The sequence below is a fragment of the Astatotilapia calliptera genome, chromosome 13 (assembly GCF_964374335.1).
Source record: "Astatotilapia calliptera chromosome 13, fAstCal68.1, whole genome shotgun sequence".
Classification (NCBI taxonomy): domain Eukaryota; kingdom Metazoa; phylum Chordata; class Actinopteri; order Cichliformes; family Cichlidae; genus Astatotilapia; species Astatotilapia calliptera.
The window spans coordinates 9,177,650-9,197,356 of record NC_137434.1 but is presented as its reverse complement, the minus strand read 5'-3'; the positions used below and the strand labels follow the sequence as shown (position 1 = coordinate 9,197,356).

The following is a 19,707-nucleotide window of genomic DNA, read 5'->3' as shown; positions in this document are numbered from 1 at the left end:
ATATTTACAGCATCTCATCAGGCTTAATCACAGATATTTTCTTCTTGTGCCCATCCATCCTTTCTCCACAGTTCAATAAGAATGGACACATGATCAACTATTCGTTTAATAACACAGCAGTGTTAGTTATCGTCCTCTCTGTTGCTAAAATCTTAAAGCGTGAGTTCTCTGACCTACAAAGCCATGAACAAGGCACTCGTAACTGGGGACTGAACCCAAGTCTCTCTGATGATTTGTGATTTGTACAAAGCAAAGTAAATGTCTGCTGGTACTTAGCTTCTTCTTCTTCTGCCACAGTGGATCATCTGTATCCACCTCATCCTGTTTCTAGCTTCCTTTTATCTCGCACCAACCCTCTGCATGTCCTCCTTCACTACATCCATAAATCTCCACTCTGGTCTTCTTTCCCCCTTCCCTGGCTCTATCTTCAGAATATCCACTACCCCTCCTCTCCACATATCTAAGCCATCTGAACCTTGCGTCTCTTGGATTGTCTCCAAACTGCTTAACCTGAGCTGTCCCTCTGATGTACTTGTTTCTAATCTCGTCCATCCTAGTCATTCCCATCTTCAGCTCTGCCGCCTCCAGCTTAGTTTCCTGTCTCTTTGTCAATAACAGCGTGTCCAAACCATGCATCTTAGCAGGACTCATTGCTGTCTTGTAAATCTTCCCTTTCACTCTTGCCTCAACCCACACCACCTTGCATGCATGCTCTTTTTCACCTCTCCTTTTTACTGCCCCCTTCTTTGGGTGCATTTAAGCTTATCCACTTTCACTACCTCTAATCCTCTGCATGTTCACCTTTTCACCTTAGTCCCTCTCATTCACACACATGTATCCTGTCTTATCTACAGTACTTACATTTATGCCTTTTCTCTGCAGAGCATACCTCCACCTCTCCAGGCTCTCTTCTACCCTCATTTTAGATCACAGTGTCATCTGCAAATTCCTTCCGGACCTCATCTGTCATCCTGTCCAACAGTAAATAAGTAGGGGCTCAAAGTTGTTGTCTTGAGTAGTTAGAAAATCCCCTTCCTTATTTTTCTTTCTCAAAATAAGCTGCAGTTGTATTTTCAAGGATTTTATGTCTTAAATCTTTCGCTGTACTTTTGAAATAAGGTTTCCATGCAGTTGCTCTTTTTTAGACATATCAGACAGGCCATTGAAGTGTGTAGTTCGGAATGCATACTTTAAACAACTACAATTGAAATGCCGCTGTTCTCGGGGGGAATGTGCAAGAAAAATACATTTATTCTGAGTAAGTTGCCATCCCAGCATCACAAAGAAACTCTGTCTGCCATCACAGAAAATAGTCATACTGCACAGAAATTGATCTTAGATTAATCTTGACAGCTCAGCTTTTTGAATTGAAGTCTATCTTTGGATGGGCACGATAAACAATGTGCAAAGACACAAAAACACACACATATAAACAACACTGGCTGTGTTAACCGCATGTCGGACAGAGGGAGCGGTATAGCCTCTGTTAGCATCGCAGTTTGCATAAGGCATTTCAGGACTTGTTTTTTTCAGGGTTTGCTTCTTCTCATCAGATGGCTTCAGGGAGTGTTGTGATAGGCAGATACCTTTTTTATTTAACAGTAAAAAATAGATGAAGTTTGTTTTTGTTTTGTTTTTTTGGGGGGGGGGGGGGTTGTGTGATTGCAGTGCAAGTTCAAAGGACCAAGGAAGAGCAATCAAATGTACCCCGGGGCTGCCATTTTAGATATCTGGGTTAAAAACATGGAAAACACGCGCTAGCAATTCCAGCTACGATTCAAATGCAGAAAAATAATCAAGCGAAGCTTAAAAGGACTCGTTAGGAAATGTTTTCTCTGCGAGGAACATGTCGGCAAGCCGGGAGTTTCCCCCTGTGCCTCTTGTTTTACCCTGGGAAATATAAATGCAAAATGGTTCCTTTCAACAAAGGTTCCCATCTGAGCATATTAAGAAGAAAGGAGGAAGGAGAGCGAGATGGCAGGTGCATTTCCTGCTTCCACTTAAATGGTAATCTTAATGGCTGCAGAACATTTCCCCATGTGTTGGCCATTGTCCAGAGTTGCCCTTTGTAAGGCTACCTGGCTTCAGACCTTCAAGGCCCTCACGTGAGATGCTGCAGGTCTTAAGCACTCCTACAGGGCTTTTTGTCTTGCCTGCTTGTCTATGCAGCCGATATTGATGCAAATGGATTTTGTAGCTCTCTGCTTTCTTGTCTTTTTAGGCTCTATTGTCCACAGTGGAAACACAATATGTGTTGGGAGGGGGGGGGGGGGGGGGTCTGCTTGTGTATTCAGTGAAGCTACACTGGTAACCACTGAGAGACTTCATGTACTGCGAGTTTTGAAATGAGATTTAAAGCCGACACATGATGTCTCCCCTTATTTGCATATTAGTATCCAGCAAGATCACGTTTTCATTTTCCCCTCGGCCAGCTCTCTTTGTTTATCATCTCCTACTATAACTCTGTTTCTTAAGTACACTGTTATCACTCTGAAGGAAAAAAATGGAGAAAAAAAATGACTTTATTCCACTCGAAATGTTAATGCGCCCTGCGTAAGGAGGGTTTCCATAAACAACCAGCACAAATGCATCTTGGCTAGATGGAATGGGAATGTCTCTGTTATTCATGTGCAAATACACAATAAATGTACCGAGTTGTTAGGAACCTCTATTCACAGATGCATTCTTGCCTTGGTTTATTTGTAAGATGATGAAGGGCTTGTGTTAAAGAATCTCATTTCACTCATAACCTCCAAATGGGATTTTCTTTTCAGTGATAAGTGGCAATATGAAGTATTGAATCTATCCCTTTTTTCGCTGGGTTGCAGTTTATTCACAACTGAAATTAAAATACATTTTTTGAGAGTATTTGAGACGTTCCAAAGATCTGTTTTGTAAATTTGATGCCATGTTCTCTTTTCCGAGGATGAGGATGCGTAACCCCTCAAAAAAAGCATCTACAATAGTGGTTTCATTACTGGATATCCATCTTTTATATATATATATATATATATATATATATATATATATATATATATATATATATATATATATATATATATACATATTATTTTGAAGCTGTTTTACAATGGGGCAAAAACACAGTAAAAAAAGGGGAAAAAAATTGGCATCACCCAAGGTCACATCTTTAAATCTTGGCTAATGTACCGATACAGCTTTTACTGTATATAATGGTACATACCGAGAGGGGAGGCAGATTTTAATGTTGTTGCAATACGTTTCCTAGCTACGTATAAGGTGACCTCTATAAATTTTACTTGGTGTTTGTTCACAGATCGACTGACCACGTTTCCCAGTAAACTCAATTCAGGATCTAAAGAAACAGCGATTCCTGTGATATACTCAATATAATTCAGAGGTCATACCAGAAGGGGCCACTTTTATACAGAGCCAGGTACAGTGTACAAAGAAATCAATATCTATACCACACCTAAAGCACATAGAAGAAAGTGAAGACAAAAGAGGTGTTTGTCAATTGTTATGTTCCAGTCTGACTCCCACATCGCTCTGGATTTATGCAAATCTGGTTTGAGGCTCTAACACTGTAAAAAAGGAAAATGCTTCTTTTCTTAATAAATGTAGAGGCTACTTTCCTCTTTCTTGTCGCTAATCCCTAAGCAAAGATCATAAGTGAAAGACAAGGCACAGCAACAAAGATCTTGGGAGCATATGGGAAATTAGAAGGGTGAAATGTAGATAATAATGTTAACGATGAAACATTCATTTGAGGTTCCTTTGAAGGATAATCAGTCAGTCACATACCTGCTCTACTGGGTTACACTCAGTCATAAGACTAGTCCAAATAAGTACCGTGAATAGCGTGACACTCCTAACTCCTACAGAGAGGTATTCACATCACATGCAGTCAGGCAGCTGGTTTTCAAAGAAGCATACTATAGTATGCTATAGTATGCTGCTAACGCTATAAGGACGTTCAACAGCCATTCAGCTGTATCACCTTGCGTTTTACCTGCTAAGACTAAATAACTCCTATTTTCATAAAGAAAAAAAAAAGATGGGAAATAGATTCAAAGTGGATTTTTGGAAATGTTGATTTAAATGAGCTTTGCCACTCAGGTTTAAATTCCTCTGGTGCTTTAGTTTATTTTTTTAGGGATTTTTTTTGTGTGTGTGTGTTTTTCTTCTTGCTGTTGACAGATTTCAGTCATATTTTCTCATTTGTTTTCAGACTCGATGGGCTTCAGTTTCATCCCCCTTACAGATGCTTGCAGCACACAAACTCAAACCAAGCACAGGATTCATGATAATACCTGAGATCAATCAAAAATTCTGGAAATTGTACGTCAATTGTGCTTGAACAGACGATGTAATCCAAGAAAATAATATCGTTAATGTGCTGGGATTGCAAAACCTTAATTAGATCAGCAGCTTATCTGCAGCTGTTAGTGTTTTGAAGTGTTATTAGTAGCGAGAGGTGTACAGAGAGCTCATGAAGACGAAAGAGATACGCTTTGGCTTTATCTGCTCTATACACTGTGTCAGGCCATGCGATAATGTTTTCAGCAGATTACAAATAGACAAGGTCTTTAAATTGGGCCCGACTACTCACCAAAGACCAATCACCGCGAGCCGACACCGGAGCCGGCTGTAATATGTGTGTGAAATGAGAACCATCACAGTAACGCTGTGCACGGCTTCCCTGATGAACGAGACCCCCTTTAAACTAATGTTAAATGGGCTGGCTTTGATAGAGCAGAAAGTTAACCCTTTTTTCCTCTGCAGACCTTTACACCGAGCACTTCAATGAAAGCACAGATAGCAAACTCGGTTAAAACCAACCTTTTTTTAAGATCCTTTCTGTTTTTAAACGGTACAAAACACCTCTGAAATGTGCAATTAAAATTAGAAAAGATGGAGCTCTTTTCATCTGTCTCTTTTGATTGTGTCCACTTAACATCTTTATATGCACAAACTATAAAGTGTGTAGGAAGGCAGATGCTGACTCTGCCTCCAGAGGCACAAACTCAAATAAACACTCTTTGCTGCAGGTATCATGCTGCTCCCACGCAGTATGTTGTGCTGCAAATGAGTATCCATACTCTTCCGCAGCACCACGCCACTGCGCACCTCGGGGGTCAGCATATGGCTGGCAAGAATTTATTCTATGCCCCTCAGCGGGCCCTAAACACTTCTAATTAATGCACCAATATGGTCCAAATTTTGCTGCATACAGGCACCCACTTGTGAACAGATTGACAGTGCTAATATATTCTCTCTCTCTCTCTTCTGGAACAATAGCCACATTATCAGATTTGATTCATTTGCATTGTATAGCCAAACTGCAGTGAGATTGTTGGAGATATTTAGCTTACTTCCTATTAACCTCCTATTCGTTAGACAGAAAAACAGCAACAACAACAAAACAAACTGCTGGCTCCCATTTCTTGGAGAGAGATACAAAGTTTCCTACAAGTCTTGATAACTTTACAAGGTTTTGCAAACACTAGGAAGAAAAGAAAAAAAAGACTGATGCCCTTGAAGTTCTAAATTTAAGCTGGAACATGTGTGACTGGAGCCTGCGCAGTGATTGAGGCGAGTGCTGTTTTTAGCTTCTAATGAAAGGCTTGTTCATTAAAAATGCCTGACTTTGATGGTGTGGAGGTGGTACGCAAACAATGTCACAAGTCTAGAACAATAGCTCACACACCTAAAAATAAAGATGTGCTTGGAAACATGCCTTTGCTTTTTATCACTCTGGAATTATGAAAGATGTGTGGTTTTTATTCAAGGAATAAATCAGTGTTACCTAAGAGACAACACGTTGTTCACTGCCTACAGTATAGTGGTGACGTCAGAGAGGTGCATTGCTATGTTCACTTTCCTGTCTTTGCTAAAGCCTGTCAGCTGTCAGTGCACTGCAGGATCTCTCCTTTCCCAGATAGTTGTTCTCCTGATATTAAAAGCGGAACAATTTCTTTAATTTTGAGGCCGTACGGCTGTCACTGAGCAGGTGTTTATGTGACAGTCTAATGGCTGAGTATTGTAATTCTTGTTGCTGTAACTCAATAAAGGTGAGAGGCTTGGTAATAAAGTGTCAGACTGTCGTGTTGTGGAAACATCAGCAGTGTCACAGTGTCAGAATATATGCATCCACCCACTCACACTTATAGGAGGAGGAGGTTCAATCGAGAGAGCGAGACAAAAAGAAGAAGAGGAGAAAAAGGCGCAGCTCTCTTGTAATATTGATCCATAAATGCAGAAAGTGCGCCATCTATTGGGTGAATTTCAACTTGCAACCATAGCTTTTTAAAGTGTCCAGATTTTTGCTGGATGTAGAGCTATTTTCAAACACTAGGTGGCGATGCACTCATTCAGTAATGCATTTTTATACTAAATAGCTTACTAGTTTTCCTTCTTTTTATTCGGATTTCTATACGCACACTGCCTTAGGGTGGAAGATTAATTCTACACTGTTTTATTGTAATTGATCAGGATTTTGACATGTGAACCATAACATATTTGACACTGTTTTATGTTTGCTACCCTCAGTCAGAGATGTGTCTACTGTCAGGTGTGATAAGGTTAGGTTTGCAGGCAATAAAGAAGAAGTTCTTTCATTAAAAAAATTCACATTTGTTTATCTGTGCGAGCTCTGACAGTGACTCATTGTTGTAGTGAAAGACTGGAAAAAAAACTCTATGAAAAGTAATTAAAGCCAAGGTGAATACGCCAGCAATGATCGATCAGGAAATCCAGAATGACGTGTTAATATTACAAAAGACCACAGAATATTTCAAAATAGAGAAAGGTTTGACAAATGGAGTGTGTGTGTGTGTGTGTGTGTGTGTGTGTGTGTGTGTGTGTGTGTGTGTGTGTGTGTGTGTGTGTGTGTGTGTGTGTGTGTTTTCCCGGTGCTTTAAACAGGCTGTCACACTCGTTACCCAACCCTCCTGAGCATGTTATGTCAAGTCAGGTTTCTAGAGTCTTTAGTCACAGTTACACTCAATGCGTTTCCCAACAACTGCCTTATGAGAACAATAACTGAATCAGGTATCATGCACCAGGTGTTATTATGCAATAACTGACTCACGGTAAAGACTGATGATAAATCTTGAATAACATTTCAACAGTTATTTGAGGAGGAAAAAATATGCACCTGAAAGTGGGCAGATTTTGAATTAAAATTTGAGTACTGAAGATAACTGAAAAGATTTGGTTTGTGTCATTGACGCGCAGTGCTTTGATATTAGTAAACAATTTAAACACATTCACATGAAAATAAAAATAAAAAACAAACCTAATCAGTTTTGGTGGTATTTAGGCTGTCACCTGCTTAGATTCCGTAGATATTAAATGAGGTAAAAGGCTATTACCTAGCTGAATGTTTATTTTGATCTTTATTTTAACTCATTATTTGCACTTTTTTTGAAAATGTAAAAGAATAGATAAATAAAGGACAGTAACGAACTGGATTAAATGAAAGGATAAAAAGACTAAAAAGTCCAGGCTGAACTTTTAATGTAGGCCAGCACTTTTACCCAGCTAAATGGAAATACTAATTAAATTTCACCTAAAACAAGGCCAGAGATAGATTAGTATTTTTATGACGTGTATTTTTTTAATGTATCTATCGTGTGTATGCTAAATTTCAGTTTAATAGTAAGCATGTCCCACCCTGGACGCAGCGACGTGCTCTATCAGTGGTAACAGGCCCCGCCCCGACTATCAGCATCTCCAGTCAGTGGGGAGCAGCTGGGAGTCAGTGTGGAGGAGCAGGAGCAGGTAGCAACGGAGTTCAGCGGCTCCCGCGTTCGTCCGACACTTAGCTAGGGCTGCTCCCCAAGCAGTGGTGGTGATGATGGCGGCGGCTGTAGAGAGAGGGGGCGTCCGTGCCGCTTTCCTGAACCCGAGCAGCGGTGGCGGTGGTGGACCAGCGCCGACGAGCCTCCCGACCGGAGCGTTGGCCGGGGCTGTGGTCCTAGGCTCGGGCTCCGGCAGCATGCCTGTGCCCATGAACCTTTTTGCGACTTGGGAGATAGACCGATCATCTCCAAGCTGCGTCCCGAGGTAACGTTAACATTGGCATGTTAGCGTGAAAATACCACAAATCACAATGTTTGCAAGCCTCCATAACGTTGAATAAATCTTTGGCTAACGTTTGCTTTAACAACGCCCTCGCTGAGTGGAACGTTAGGCAGGACGGACGAGTTGCCTCACATTTCCAAAACACTGTTGGGGAGCTAACTGTCAAGCTAACTAGCAAGGTGGCTAATGCTAAAGCTACCTAGCAAATGTTTTGAAGTTACTATAATGTTTTGTGCTAAATGCACATTTGTTTTGCCACGTTAAGGTGCAGTGCGCCAAAAGTACCAATGTTAAAATTTCCATTTGTATCTTAATAGCTTAGACGAATTAACAAGCCTGTAATAATTTATTAACACTCGGTGTTTTTAATGTATTTCGACCGTTATAACTGGCTAACAAAAGTTCAGCTAACCAGTTCATCTGTTAGACGGATTCTACTAGGTTTCCTTTATGTTCTTTTTATGGTGATGAAGCTTTGCACATAATAAATGTCCGGATAGGCCTGTAGTTGATTAGGTATAAGGAATGCTTGCCACCCAATAGCGGCATAACTATCTATAAATACAGTGGCATGGATGCCGTTCGTCTCATAAGCAACAGACATCCTTTTTATCCTTTTGCAGCCCTATGTGTCATGAGCTGCCTGACCAAACGAGCAGTTTTGCAGCTGCCTGGCGATTTGAAATTCCCAGAATTTTTAAGTTCTTATGCTGTGGGTTGTGTTGTGATTACGTCTCTATAGATCGGAGTCGACTACCCCGTTATAGACAGCAATAAACAATCACAAACAAAGCGACTCACAGTAATGACGAAACAGCGGATATGACAAGAAATTAAATACTTTTGATTGTCTAATGTTATTGTTTTCCTGTTGCGTTATCAGTTATCTGCGACACTTTGCTTAGTATTCTTCAGCAGTGAGCAGGCATTGGTGCCACCTGACCAGAAACCTCTCGGGAGCTGTGGGCACATTAATCAGCTTTGACCTAGATCTGTTCCACTCATTGGGATAGAAGTGGGCTTGGAGGGGAGGGTTTCCTCTACAGTCAATGTGCCGTATGTGTGTATATGTGCCTGTGTCTCTATAGTGCCTGCATGAGCATGTATGTACGAACGGAATCATTGCATGTGGGAAAATTCCTGATCTTTCAGATCCCTGTGTGAATGTTGAATATTGTTCTGTTTGGCTGTGATGGTTCAAACGATTTAAAGCCAGCTTGAATGAGAATGAATCGTCTTTGAAGTGACAGCACTGCTTTTAGATTATACAGCTCCCTGCCCTTTTTCATTGTAGTCCTGTTTCTGAAAATGTGATTTCACTATTTATTTAGTTCCTGGACAGGCCACAGCAAATGCTGCACAGTGACTAATGCATGAGATTATTTTGGATAGTTGTATCTGTTAAGTTTTAAGACTGGATTGCAGAAAACAGCATGTTGTGCATTCATACAACATGCCATACTATGTACATTGATTTCCTACGTCTGTCATTACACTGTTCTCTGAAGTGGATGATGTACAAGGCACTGTATCCGAGATGAATATGGGTGAGGATCACAATGAATTATTAATGAGTTTTACAGTGAAGGTACACTGTTACTCGACCCACAGCTTTCTTGTTGATGAATGGGATACTTTGTTAGATCTGATATGTATGGAGAAGAACTTATTAGGCATATTAATTCATGACACAATTATTTATTCAGCCTGAAAAGCCTTATTGTAATTATTGTTATATGCGGTGGCTTTGAGGTATAGTGCTCACAGGCTATTCTGCTAGTGTAAGCTAGTGTGAAAAGTCCAGTATGAAGCCCAACCCAAGGCTTGTTTTGGGGATTCTGCCTTGGCATTCTTTCAGGGGCTGGGCCATGTTGTGTGCAGCTGTTTGCTCTTCAACTGGCCTTTAGCAAATGTGGGTGTCCAGCTAAGTGGCACGGTTTCAGATGAGGCCACGGGGCTGTTACCAGCTGAGTGTTTTTTATTGTGGTACTCCAAAACATCACGCACAGCTGTTGTTTTCTAATAATTACAACATGGTAAATAATCCTAAGCCCTTCAGCTCCATTGAAAGCCATGCTCAGGAAAGGATGTTTTTGTCAGAATGGAAAACATGTTGTTAGCTTTTATATGCTATTATATTAGCACAGATTTATGGTTTCTAACTGTGGAGCTGGATGAAACAAAATTCATATTTTAGAATCTTGCGCTTGTTAAATTCTGGGTATATCCAAATGCAAATAGAGTTTTATTGCAGTGCACCATACAGTATTCTGGCTCCTACCTGTTGGACGTAGTGTTGTGACAGCTCCATCCTTAACAGGCTTGTTGGAATGGTTAGAGAAGCATTGTTTTGATTCCAGCATTGCCATGCCTGCCAGTCTGCCACCCTCCAGTGAAATACAGCGTGCTGTTCATATTGCAGGTTATTTCTTATAAGCTGATAATTTTTCCCCTTGTTTTTCTTGTTTTTATTATTATTGCAGTGGAGGGGGGAAGTGCAGAAGTCTCACCTGTTTTCCCCTCTTAAAAGAATAGACAACTGCTTTGCTGATGTTGCAGATTTACCAAAGACAGCTGAGGGACATAATACCCACATTATTCATCTTCATGTAACCTGCTTACTGGACACATTTAAGTGTCTCATTGATATTTTGGGAAATTGTGCTGAATATAAAGTTATGCATGTAAAACTAAGCTTTTAAAAAACTGGGGTATTTTTGTACTAGAGTAGATTTAAAAATAATTTAGTCAGTGCTCTGCATGGTGGATGATGTGCTTTCTTAGCTGTTTTGACCCTAACAGTTTTGGTAGAGTGGTTTTATTTTTACCAATCCTTTCCCCTTTATTTAAGCATACGAGAATAATAAAGAGACAGGTGTAGCTGCGGTTACACAGCAGAACTAAAGAAGTTTAGTGGCCTGTTCAAAAATCCAGCTGAGCTGTCTACAGGCAAGAATTTGTTGAGGTAATGATGTGGTATTTGCAGGAATGGCACTAATGCGACGGTCAAAATATGGTCCTGTGTTTATCTTATTTTGATAAAGAATTTTCAGCAGGATGAGAGCATTGGCTTCTTGCCAAGTTCAAAATAGAGGACTTTTTCATAAACATCTGCACTGATAAAACCCTAAAAGAGCTGAAAATATACTACCTGAGACTAAACCAAGCCCAGACATTATTTGAAAAGTGGCACCTAGCTCAAATCTGTTGCAACATCATCTCTACACACGAACAAGCAGCGTGCTAATGTGTCCATAAAAGCTCTCCAACCTCCATTGTGTCCAAAGCTTTAGGTGCATTATGAAGCTATAACTAACTTACTTTCAAGCTGACAATTTGTCTGCTTTCAGAGTAAACATCATCCTCTTTGGGTTGCTAAATGGAAAATGTTTTGTAGATCTGAAAATGTTGGCGTGCCCTTGATTTTCTTTTTTAAATCCTCTGTGTATAAAGATCCCTCTATTACATTTCTCTGGACTCAGAGAAGTGAATACATCTCAGTTAGCTCGCAAGCTACGAAAAAACGTCTTCCTCTTCCCGTCTGATGTTTATCTCTGCCGAGTAGTGCGTCCTTCTTTCTGTCTGTGTGATTCATGTGAGTCCCAAGATGGCTTTACTCTCTCATGAGCGGCAGAGCCTTATCTTGATAGTAATTGAGTGTACTTTGCAGACTCTGGTCAGATGTTTGTATCTTCTGCCTCAATCTGTAGTGTATCAAACAGATTTGTGTTGTGTATGGCAGATATAGATGATAAACGAAAACAAACCCGGGCTCAAGTAGAGCAACGTTATTGTGTCATATTTGTTCTGGGTCAGCAGAGATGAAGCCATCAGCAAGACATTTTTTACTTATCCCTTATGCCTTTATGCTGTGATGCATAAGGGATATGTAAAAATATCCCTCATGCATAACTGTTAGCGTGCAGTTTCTAGTATCATCCATGGCCTTAATCTCTTAGATTTATTTTCGAGTTTTCTGTAAATTCAGTGATTAACCCTTTGCTGAGACCATTAAATCTGGGTACAAGTAAAGAACGCCTGACTGTCAGATAATATGATCTAAATTCACCCTTTCACCTCCTCAATAAGTGTTTCATCTCAAGGCATGGGTATTGTTTCTCTTAGCAGGGGAGCTGCTGTAATCTGATTTCATAACAGGAAAAGAGGAGCTAGTAATCTCATGCTGCACACACACTGTCTGCTTAATCCTCTGCTTCCTTTTGGAATCATATACATCAGCCGCCTCCAGTGCCCTTCAGGATTGTGACACAGTCGCCACATCTGTTTGCACCATGTTTACAATCGTTGTTTGACACCTGATGCTAAATGTTCATATTTGATATGGTATTTTGAATGATGTAAATGAAGCAAGCTTTTAGGCTGAGGAATCATCCCCAAAGAGCATGTTGTTAATGCTCTGTTACAGAAGCAACATTTGACTTCATGGCATGATACTTGGCAAGATGCCCATGCAAAATATAAACAACTCAGAACAAAGGTGCATTTAGAGGGATGACAGCTCCATTTTTAAAGCAGATACTGAAAGTAACAATATTGCAAATGTAACTGGATCGTGACGTTTTTATTTTTCTTGTTAGAGAAATAAGAATCCATAATGTGGCTTTCTTTTAAGACATGTTTCATATTTTAGTCACATTAATAGTTAAACTAGTTCCCTTTTGTTTTATCATGTCTTCAAATAAGATTTCAACTTGGCTCCATGCTGTCCATGCTGTTCACACACTTTGCTGACAGAAGACCAATCAGCACCTTCACGCCCCTCTTTTTCGTGCTTACTCCCACTGCTTGATATGTGTCAAAATTCTCTTGGTTTCCTTCCCTGCTTTCCTGGAGGAGGAGGAATTTCCTTGGGAAACATTCCACATTCCTGGCAACTAGAGAGCTGCTGGTGCAACTGAAATCAGCCTCCTTCAGTCTGGTTTCAGTACCCTTCTCCCTTCCGTTGTTGACTAACAACCTGCTCTCTGGAACGGAGCCAGGATTTGAGCTGTGGATTGTCCACTCTATTGAAAAGTTTTGCTGAATTGGCCCTGAGCTTTATGGTGATCAGGCATGCACTGAATGCTCATGTTGAATGTCTCACAAAGGGAAGAAAGGTTTGTTTCCCCCTGCGTGGACCTCAGTATGGGAGCGAGGCCAGATTCTTCTGTGGGCGGATACTGGGGTCTCTGCTAGTGAAGAGATCCAGCTTCCTGAGCCAGCAAGCGAGGCGAGGAAAGTGTCCTCTGATACAGGGAGGATCCTGTCAAAATAAGCACACTGGGGACAGCGTCTCTCAACTCATATTTTCTCTCTTGTTCTTGCACTGTTTATTTCCCACCTCTCCCAGTGAGGCATTTCCTGAGCTGTATATGCCAGCAGCAACACAGACACCATTATTTCAGACACAAAACATTTATGATGTTGATGAATGAGAAAACATGACAGACCGTTTTAAAACATGAAGATTTGTCATCATGGCAGTCTGAAATCCTGTACTACATTTCTAGCAGAGTCTTCTCTTGTAAACAAACACAGACTGGCAGTGCAGTTATATTTATCCTTCGTCAAATCACTTTACCTTAACTGTCAGCCATACTCAAAGAACATTTCTTTCATCTTACTGAGTCTCATAAATAGAAGATTTTTTTTCCTTGTTTTGGCTAACAGCCCCAGAAAAGAATCAGCATCTTTGCCTTTTCTGTCTGGATGAGGACATAACAGTCCCTGGAGTGAGAAATCTCTGATAACATGGAGTTGGATGCCCTGCTTGCTTGCTCGTCTAATCACAGATTAAGGAGTCTGAACTGTCTGGATTCCAGTTTCTGTCCATGCGCCTTTGATCAGTTGACCCACACTGCAGTTGTGCCACCTTCTCTTTTTCTGTGCATTAAATTCAAGCAGCTTTATTTTAACAAAGAATTAAGTTAGATCTGCACTGAGGTGAAATTAAATTAAATATGAACACTTACTTGGTTAAGGACAAAAAATTGGATGTTACTGTTTTAAATCTAGGTGCCGCAAAGCATTGCACATGAGAATTTTGTATTACATAGTCTAAGATTAATGTTAAAAAGATGGATCGTTAACATAGATCCAACATCTCCCATCTTCATCTCACAAACTGCATTAATTAACGATTCACGGTATTCTAATTTTTGCGTCATAACTTTTGCACTGTCCACTTCCTGCTGTGACAAAACAAATTTCCCACGTGTGGGACTAATAAAGGTTATCTTATCTTATCTTATCTTATCTTATAAAAATGGGCATTTTTCATACTGCGTTCACATGCTTATCTGTGGTAATGGAAAAATGACTGTGCTTGTTACTTGGCAGCAAACAGCATCAGCCTAATTGGCCTCACCTCTCTATTTTTACTCACCTTGCTATCACTGGTGTTAAAATTACTGCTGAACTGATAAAAAGGAAAAACATGATCTGTGTGCAGAATCTCTGAAGAAGCTGGAGCACGGATACAGTTAGTCCATTAGTCATTTGGATGTATAAAATGGGGGGTGGGGTTGTGTCAGGTTTTTAATCACTTTAGGGGGGAAAGTGAACTATTTGCTGATGCTGACCGTTGTATAGTTGTTTGCACAATTCCCAGTTCAGTGTCCTGATCATTTTTCTTTCTTGAAAGTCTTGTCTACTTTGCAGAAAATGGTACGAGTCAGTGCAGGTTTGGAAGGGTGTTTTTGTCAGCTGAAGTCCTTCTAGCATCATTAGCAATGACAACAGGCAAACCTTGCTTCGTCAGGCAATATTTTCTACACTTGATTTATCATACTGCCATATCTGGTTCAGTTACCATAGAGCTCAATACAGACGCGAATCATCTGTAGAACCTGAATAAAGTCGATTTCTTCTTGTTTCTTTTCTTAGGAAGCTGAGGGTGTTTCTAAATTCCCAGATCATTAATGAGAGCAGACAGATTCGGTGTGGTGGATGCAAGAATTAAAGGGCAGACCTAATCCTGTCTGATGCTCAGCAGAGGCACCATATGTCAGTATTAAATATGTATAGGAAAGCTGCACTGATCCTTTAGATGAAATGTCAGCAATGCTTAAATGTAACTGAAAGATATCATCAAGTTCACTCAGTTTCAATGCCGTGTCCTTACATTGGAGATAGGAGCAGCCATGTACATCTTTGCTGGCTAGGTTTTACAGCTTTGAAAATTGATTCTGCTTATTCATATTCATATTAAAGGTGGTAGATTGTCAGACTGCATTAAACAGGACTAAGGACTTCAGATTTACTGTACAATATCATGAAAACTCAGCTGGGGTCTATTCTGACGTGGAGCAATGGATGTGTCAAAGCTCTCGGGGTCAACGCAGCGGTCTGGCTGGCTTTCCCTTGCCAGCCCTTTCATTGCACTTTCATCTTTTCACAATGCAGCCCATTCATCATGGCTTTTAAAGATGAATCATTGTTGTTTTTTTAAAAAGGCTTATATAAGCTCAGCATGCTATAAATCCAGTCTCCTACAGGCTGTGTACATTTTAATATATTCATGCTGTTTAATGCCATTCCAAACATTTCTTAGTATGCATGACGATACAATAAGATTTGCATTATACTTCTTTGTGGATGTGCACATGGACTGCTTTAGTCATCCTTATACTACTTTCTATTTGCCTTTGAGGGCACATGCTCACTTGGTGTCCTTGTTAGTATAGTAGCAGTCATGACAAATTGGAGGGGTACAGAAACCTTATGGAGCCTTGTGTACATTCACTGATCCACTCTAGCATCAGAAAGTGATACTTATATAATGAATGAAATGATATCCAGTAATATTGTGTTTTAAAATTATCAAACTATCTCTGCCAACAAATAACAGTCCCAGATTTAGAGGAAACTGACCTAATGTTAGCCCTGCCTTCTTTTTTTTAATTTAAATCCTCCATTGAGTTTTTTCAATATTTTGTTTCTTCTTTAAAAAATCTAAAACTTGAATTTTCCTGATCACTAGGCTGGACAGAAAGAGTGGAAGAAGGCTTCGCTACTAAGCTTTTGATCAAACCAATAGAACACTTGCAAAAGAATATTTCTAGCAGGAATACTATTCACCTTTAATAGGATTTTAAAATTTAGCCACAACATTGTCAGTGGCAGTTACCATTCACCCGTATCTATTGGAGTAGTGAATGAAGAGTCACATGGAAGCTACTGAATACAGCAGACAGGAACTTATAAACACTTTTATTAAAATAATCTATCATCAGTATCATCTGCATGCTAGCAAGATACTATCTTCCTTGTTATATTCTTTTGTGATGATGATGATCTGGTATCTTTGGATCTGATATTGCCTGTAGTCATGCCATGTTTGGTCTTGTCATGTCTTGCATTTCCTCTACAAACATCGGGTTGCTGACCTCACCAATATGTGTTCAGGGCAGAGACAAAAGAGCTGTTTACCACTGCAGAAACACAACAAAGGATGACAACTATTTACTGAGCTCCTGAAAATTACTGTCAGATCACTGAGGTGTGACTGCAACATGGAGTTGTATTTTTAATTAGTATTAAAGAGGCTGGAGAGTTGAATAAGAAAGTAGCCTGAAAGATCCCAGTGGGAGTGTCTGCAACTGAAAGCTTTTGTTTCAAGGATTCTTACTTGCTGACTCACAAATCATGTTACTGGGTTGTGTTAACCCAGTTAAGGACCAGTTTGGTAATTTGGTAGATTTCCAGTACAACTGGGAAAAGTGCTTTCTCAGTTGGTTTACTGCGTGGTAAAATATAGGGCCAGGTTAGATGTAAGCATGCATTTCCTGTTGTCACTTAACAGCAAGCTTTGCATTTTTTGACTTGCCTCTAACGATGGTTTTCCCTTTAACCCATATTTATATCAGCCAGGAATATAAACTTGCTACCCATTATTTTCAGAGGAGTTTACCAGAACGTCCTCACAACAAGCACATACTGCTTAAACCTCTGATTTACACTTCTCAGACATAAATCTTTTTTCATCTGAGTATTTGAGGTAAAGAACTGAAGGCCTAACTCACCAAACTGAAATAAAATCTAGCACTGAGCTGCAGTGTACCACTCACTTGTAAAATTACCTAAAATTAATCCCGCAGTCATATTGTACCACTGCTCAGGATAGCCTCATGACCAAGAACTTCATAAAGACCTAATTACAGAGTGTTATGACCAATCCCTCCCCTACCTTTGTTTTTTTTAATCACATCTGCCAGGGTGCTTTCATACCTGACTGATGAAACCAATGGAAAGTCATGCATCAACTGGCTTTAGAAAGTAAATGTTCAATTCAGCAGTGACTTAAACTATGTATTGAATATGAATGCTTCCTAAATGGCAATATTTCTATTTTGCACAGTATTAATTATAACCTGTACACTGTTTGTGGTTTGAATCTGTGTAAGATTTTTTTAAAGACGTATTTCCTGTCTCTTGGGGTTTTCCCAGTGGCCGTGTTCCTCCAAAAATCCAAGGAAGTTGTGCACTTAGCCATAGTTTGTCAAAATATGATTTATTGAAATAAACGGAGCATGCAGCCGGAGAAGAGAGAAACCAAAGACAGCACCCTGTTCGACAAGTCTTTGATGTTTCACTTGGAGCTTGATAAACATAGTCAGCTGATGTTACTGATAAGTTTAGGTTTGCTATTTTTATTTATAAAATTAAATGCAGAAAAGTTGATTTGTGTCCTTTAGCGAATTTCTTGCAAATTCCTTAAATCGTGCATATAGACTCAGTGCCTGTGAATCAACAGTCCACTTCCTATAGTGGAGTATGCATCACAACTGAGCGGACCTTGCTTCAGAGTTGAACGTTGGCTTCATGTTATGTTAACAGTTTCCGAAATACATTAATGAACAGTTCATAGAAAGATTGAGTTGTTTTAGTTTTCAGACTTATGGCTGTTATATGTTTTACTACCATAAAAACTGGGCAGTGGATTTAATCACAACAGGAGTTGACTTGTTCTCTGCAAGCTCAAGTATTTGATATTGAAAAGATTTGAGCATTTGATTGCATTGTAAGGATTCTGACTTAGTGAAGTAACCTCAGAGGGGTATACTCTGAAGGTCAAGACAGCCAGAATTACTTTGTGTTAGCTGGCTTGACAAAGCCTAAATTCTCAGTTGGAGATAACAGTTGTCAACTTTTCTGTTTAGCCAGGCTTTCTGCTTAGGGCCTTTGCACACTCACAAAAAAGGAGTTTCACAGATTATATTAGTCTTCTTACATGAAAAACGATCCCTGTGAGTGCACCAAGCTCCAATCAGGGATGTTCAGTTGAGCAGATGATGGTGATGATGATAAACGTGTGATTAAAATTCTATCAGGATCTTTAACATAATATAACGCAACACTGTTATAAATAAGATGAGATTAATTCTGCAGAAAAGTGTTTATCTTGGGATTTATGACACCGGGTGGTAAAATAAACATTTAAATTCAAGTTAATTATATTATGGCTGAGTGGACTCTTGGTGCTGTTCTTTATTTCTACAGTGACAGCTGCACATTAGAAGTCTGAAGCGTTAAACTGGATACATTTAAATATTATATATTACTGTCGCAGCGCCTAATAAAAGATGTGGGAAGCACTTCAGTTGGTTGGCAGATCAAATTAAAATTAGTGTTAATGAGGCAGTATTCATGGTGTGTGCTCTACGTTCTAGTAGTAGTTCCAGGGGTGTAAAAGATACTTAGCAGCCGATTAGAGTCAAGTGTAATTTGATCAATACATTGTCTGCATCACCATTTGTATACATGCATATTCCTGTGACAGTGCAACAAAAACAGTTTGCACTTCTCGCAGTGGTTTTAGAAAGGGATGGCTTAACAGCCATCCATCCATCCAGCAGGAAAAAAATCTATAATTCACTTATAACATGTTGTGGATAAAAAAAGATATATGTTCTGCATAACTTAGCCAGGTAAAGAGAGCTGCTTTTGTGACACAGAAAACTCTTGACTTTAATCTTGACATAGCTCACTAAGTCATTAATCTCGCTTTGTAGTACACCCCTCTGTTAAGGGATAAGCTGCCATCTCTGTAATGTCTGACTCAGTTCTGGCCTTTTGACATTCAACAATGTGCTGGTATAAAAATGGACAGACAGCACGGTCCCCCAAAGTCTATGACTGCAGCTTTAAAACCTCTTTGGCACCATACACACCACTCTACGAAGAGACAGTCTTATCAAAGATATGTTTGCTTCCAATTTTATATTGTTATGGCCATGTGTGTTTTTCCTCACACAAATACTACAGAAATCAGGTTTTACCAGATTAATTGCTTCTCTTGTTCCCTTTGTCTGGTCAAAGCCTTTTCCTGCTCTGTCACTGTGACCATCAGAAGATTTCATTCAGGGAATTAAAGCCCAACCAGCATATGGCCATCTGGCACAAACAACTAGATATTTGGGGGCTAAAATAGCTTTTGCATGCAAGCCTAAGTGCAGGCTAAGCTCTCATGGCACATTCTACTTTTTGAACTTGTTTAAACTAATATATTTGGTCTCATGTATTAGTCCTCATCAATCATAATTTATATTTGTATTTAAAAAATACTCTAGCAACTTTCAAATGTCGTATCACACTTACGTTTGCCACTGCTTTGCAGCCTCTATTGCTTTGTCATATTTG

The 19,707-nt window shown here is 39.7% G+C and overlaps 1 protein-coding gene across 3 annotated transcripts in view; it reads left to right on the top strand.

Annotated features, from left to right (window-relative positions):
• Window positions 1-7,632: 7,632 nt before the first annotated feature.
• Window positions 7,633-19,707, top strand: part of LOC113034572 (phosphofurin acidic cluster sorting protein 2) — a 44,030-nt gene continuing 31,955 nt past the window's right edge. For all 3 annotated transcript variants that reach the window (XM_026189236.2, XM_026189235.2, XM_026189234.2), the window contains exon 1: window positions 7,633-8,049. In XM_026189236.2, coding sequence (XP_026045021.1) covers window positions 7,838-8,049 — 212 coding nt within the window. In that variant the 5' untranslated portion in view covers window positions 7,633-7,837. The remainder of the gene's footprint in view (window positions 8,050-19,707) is intronic.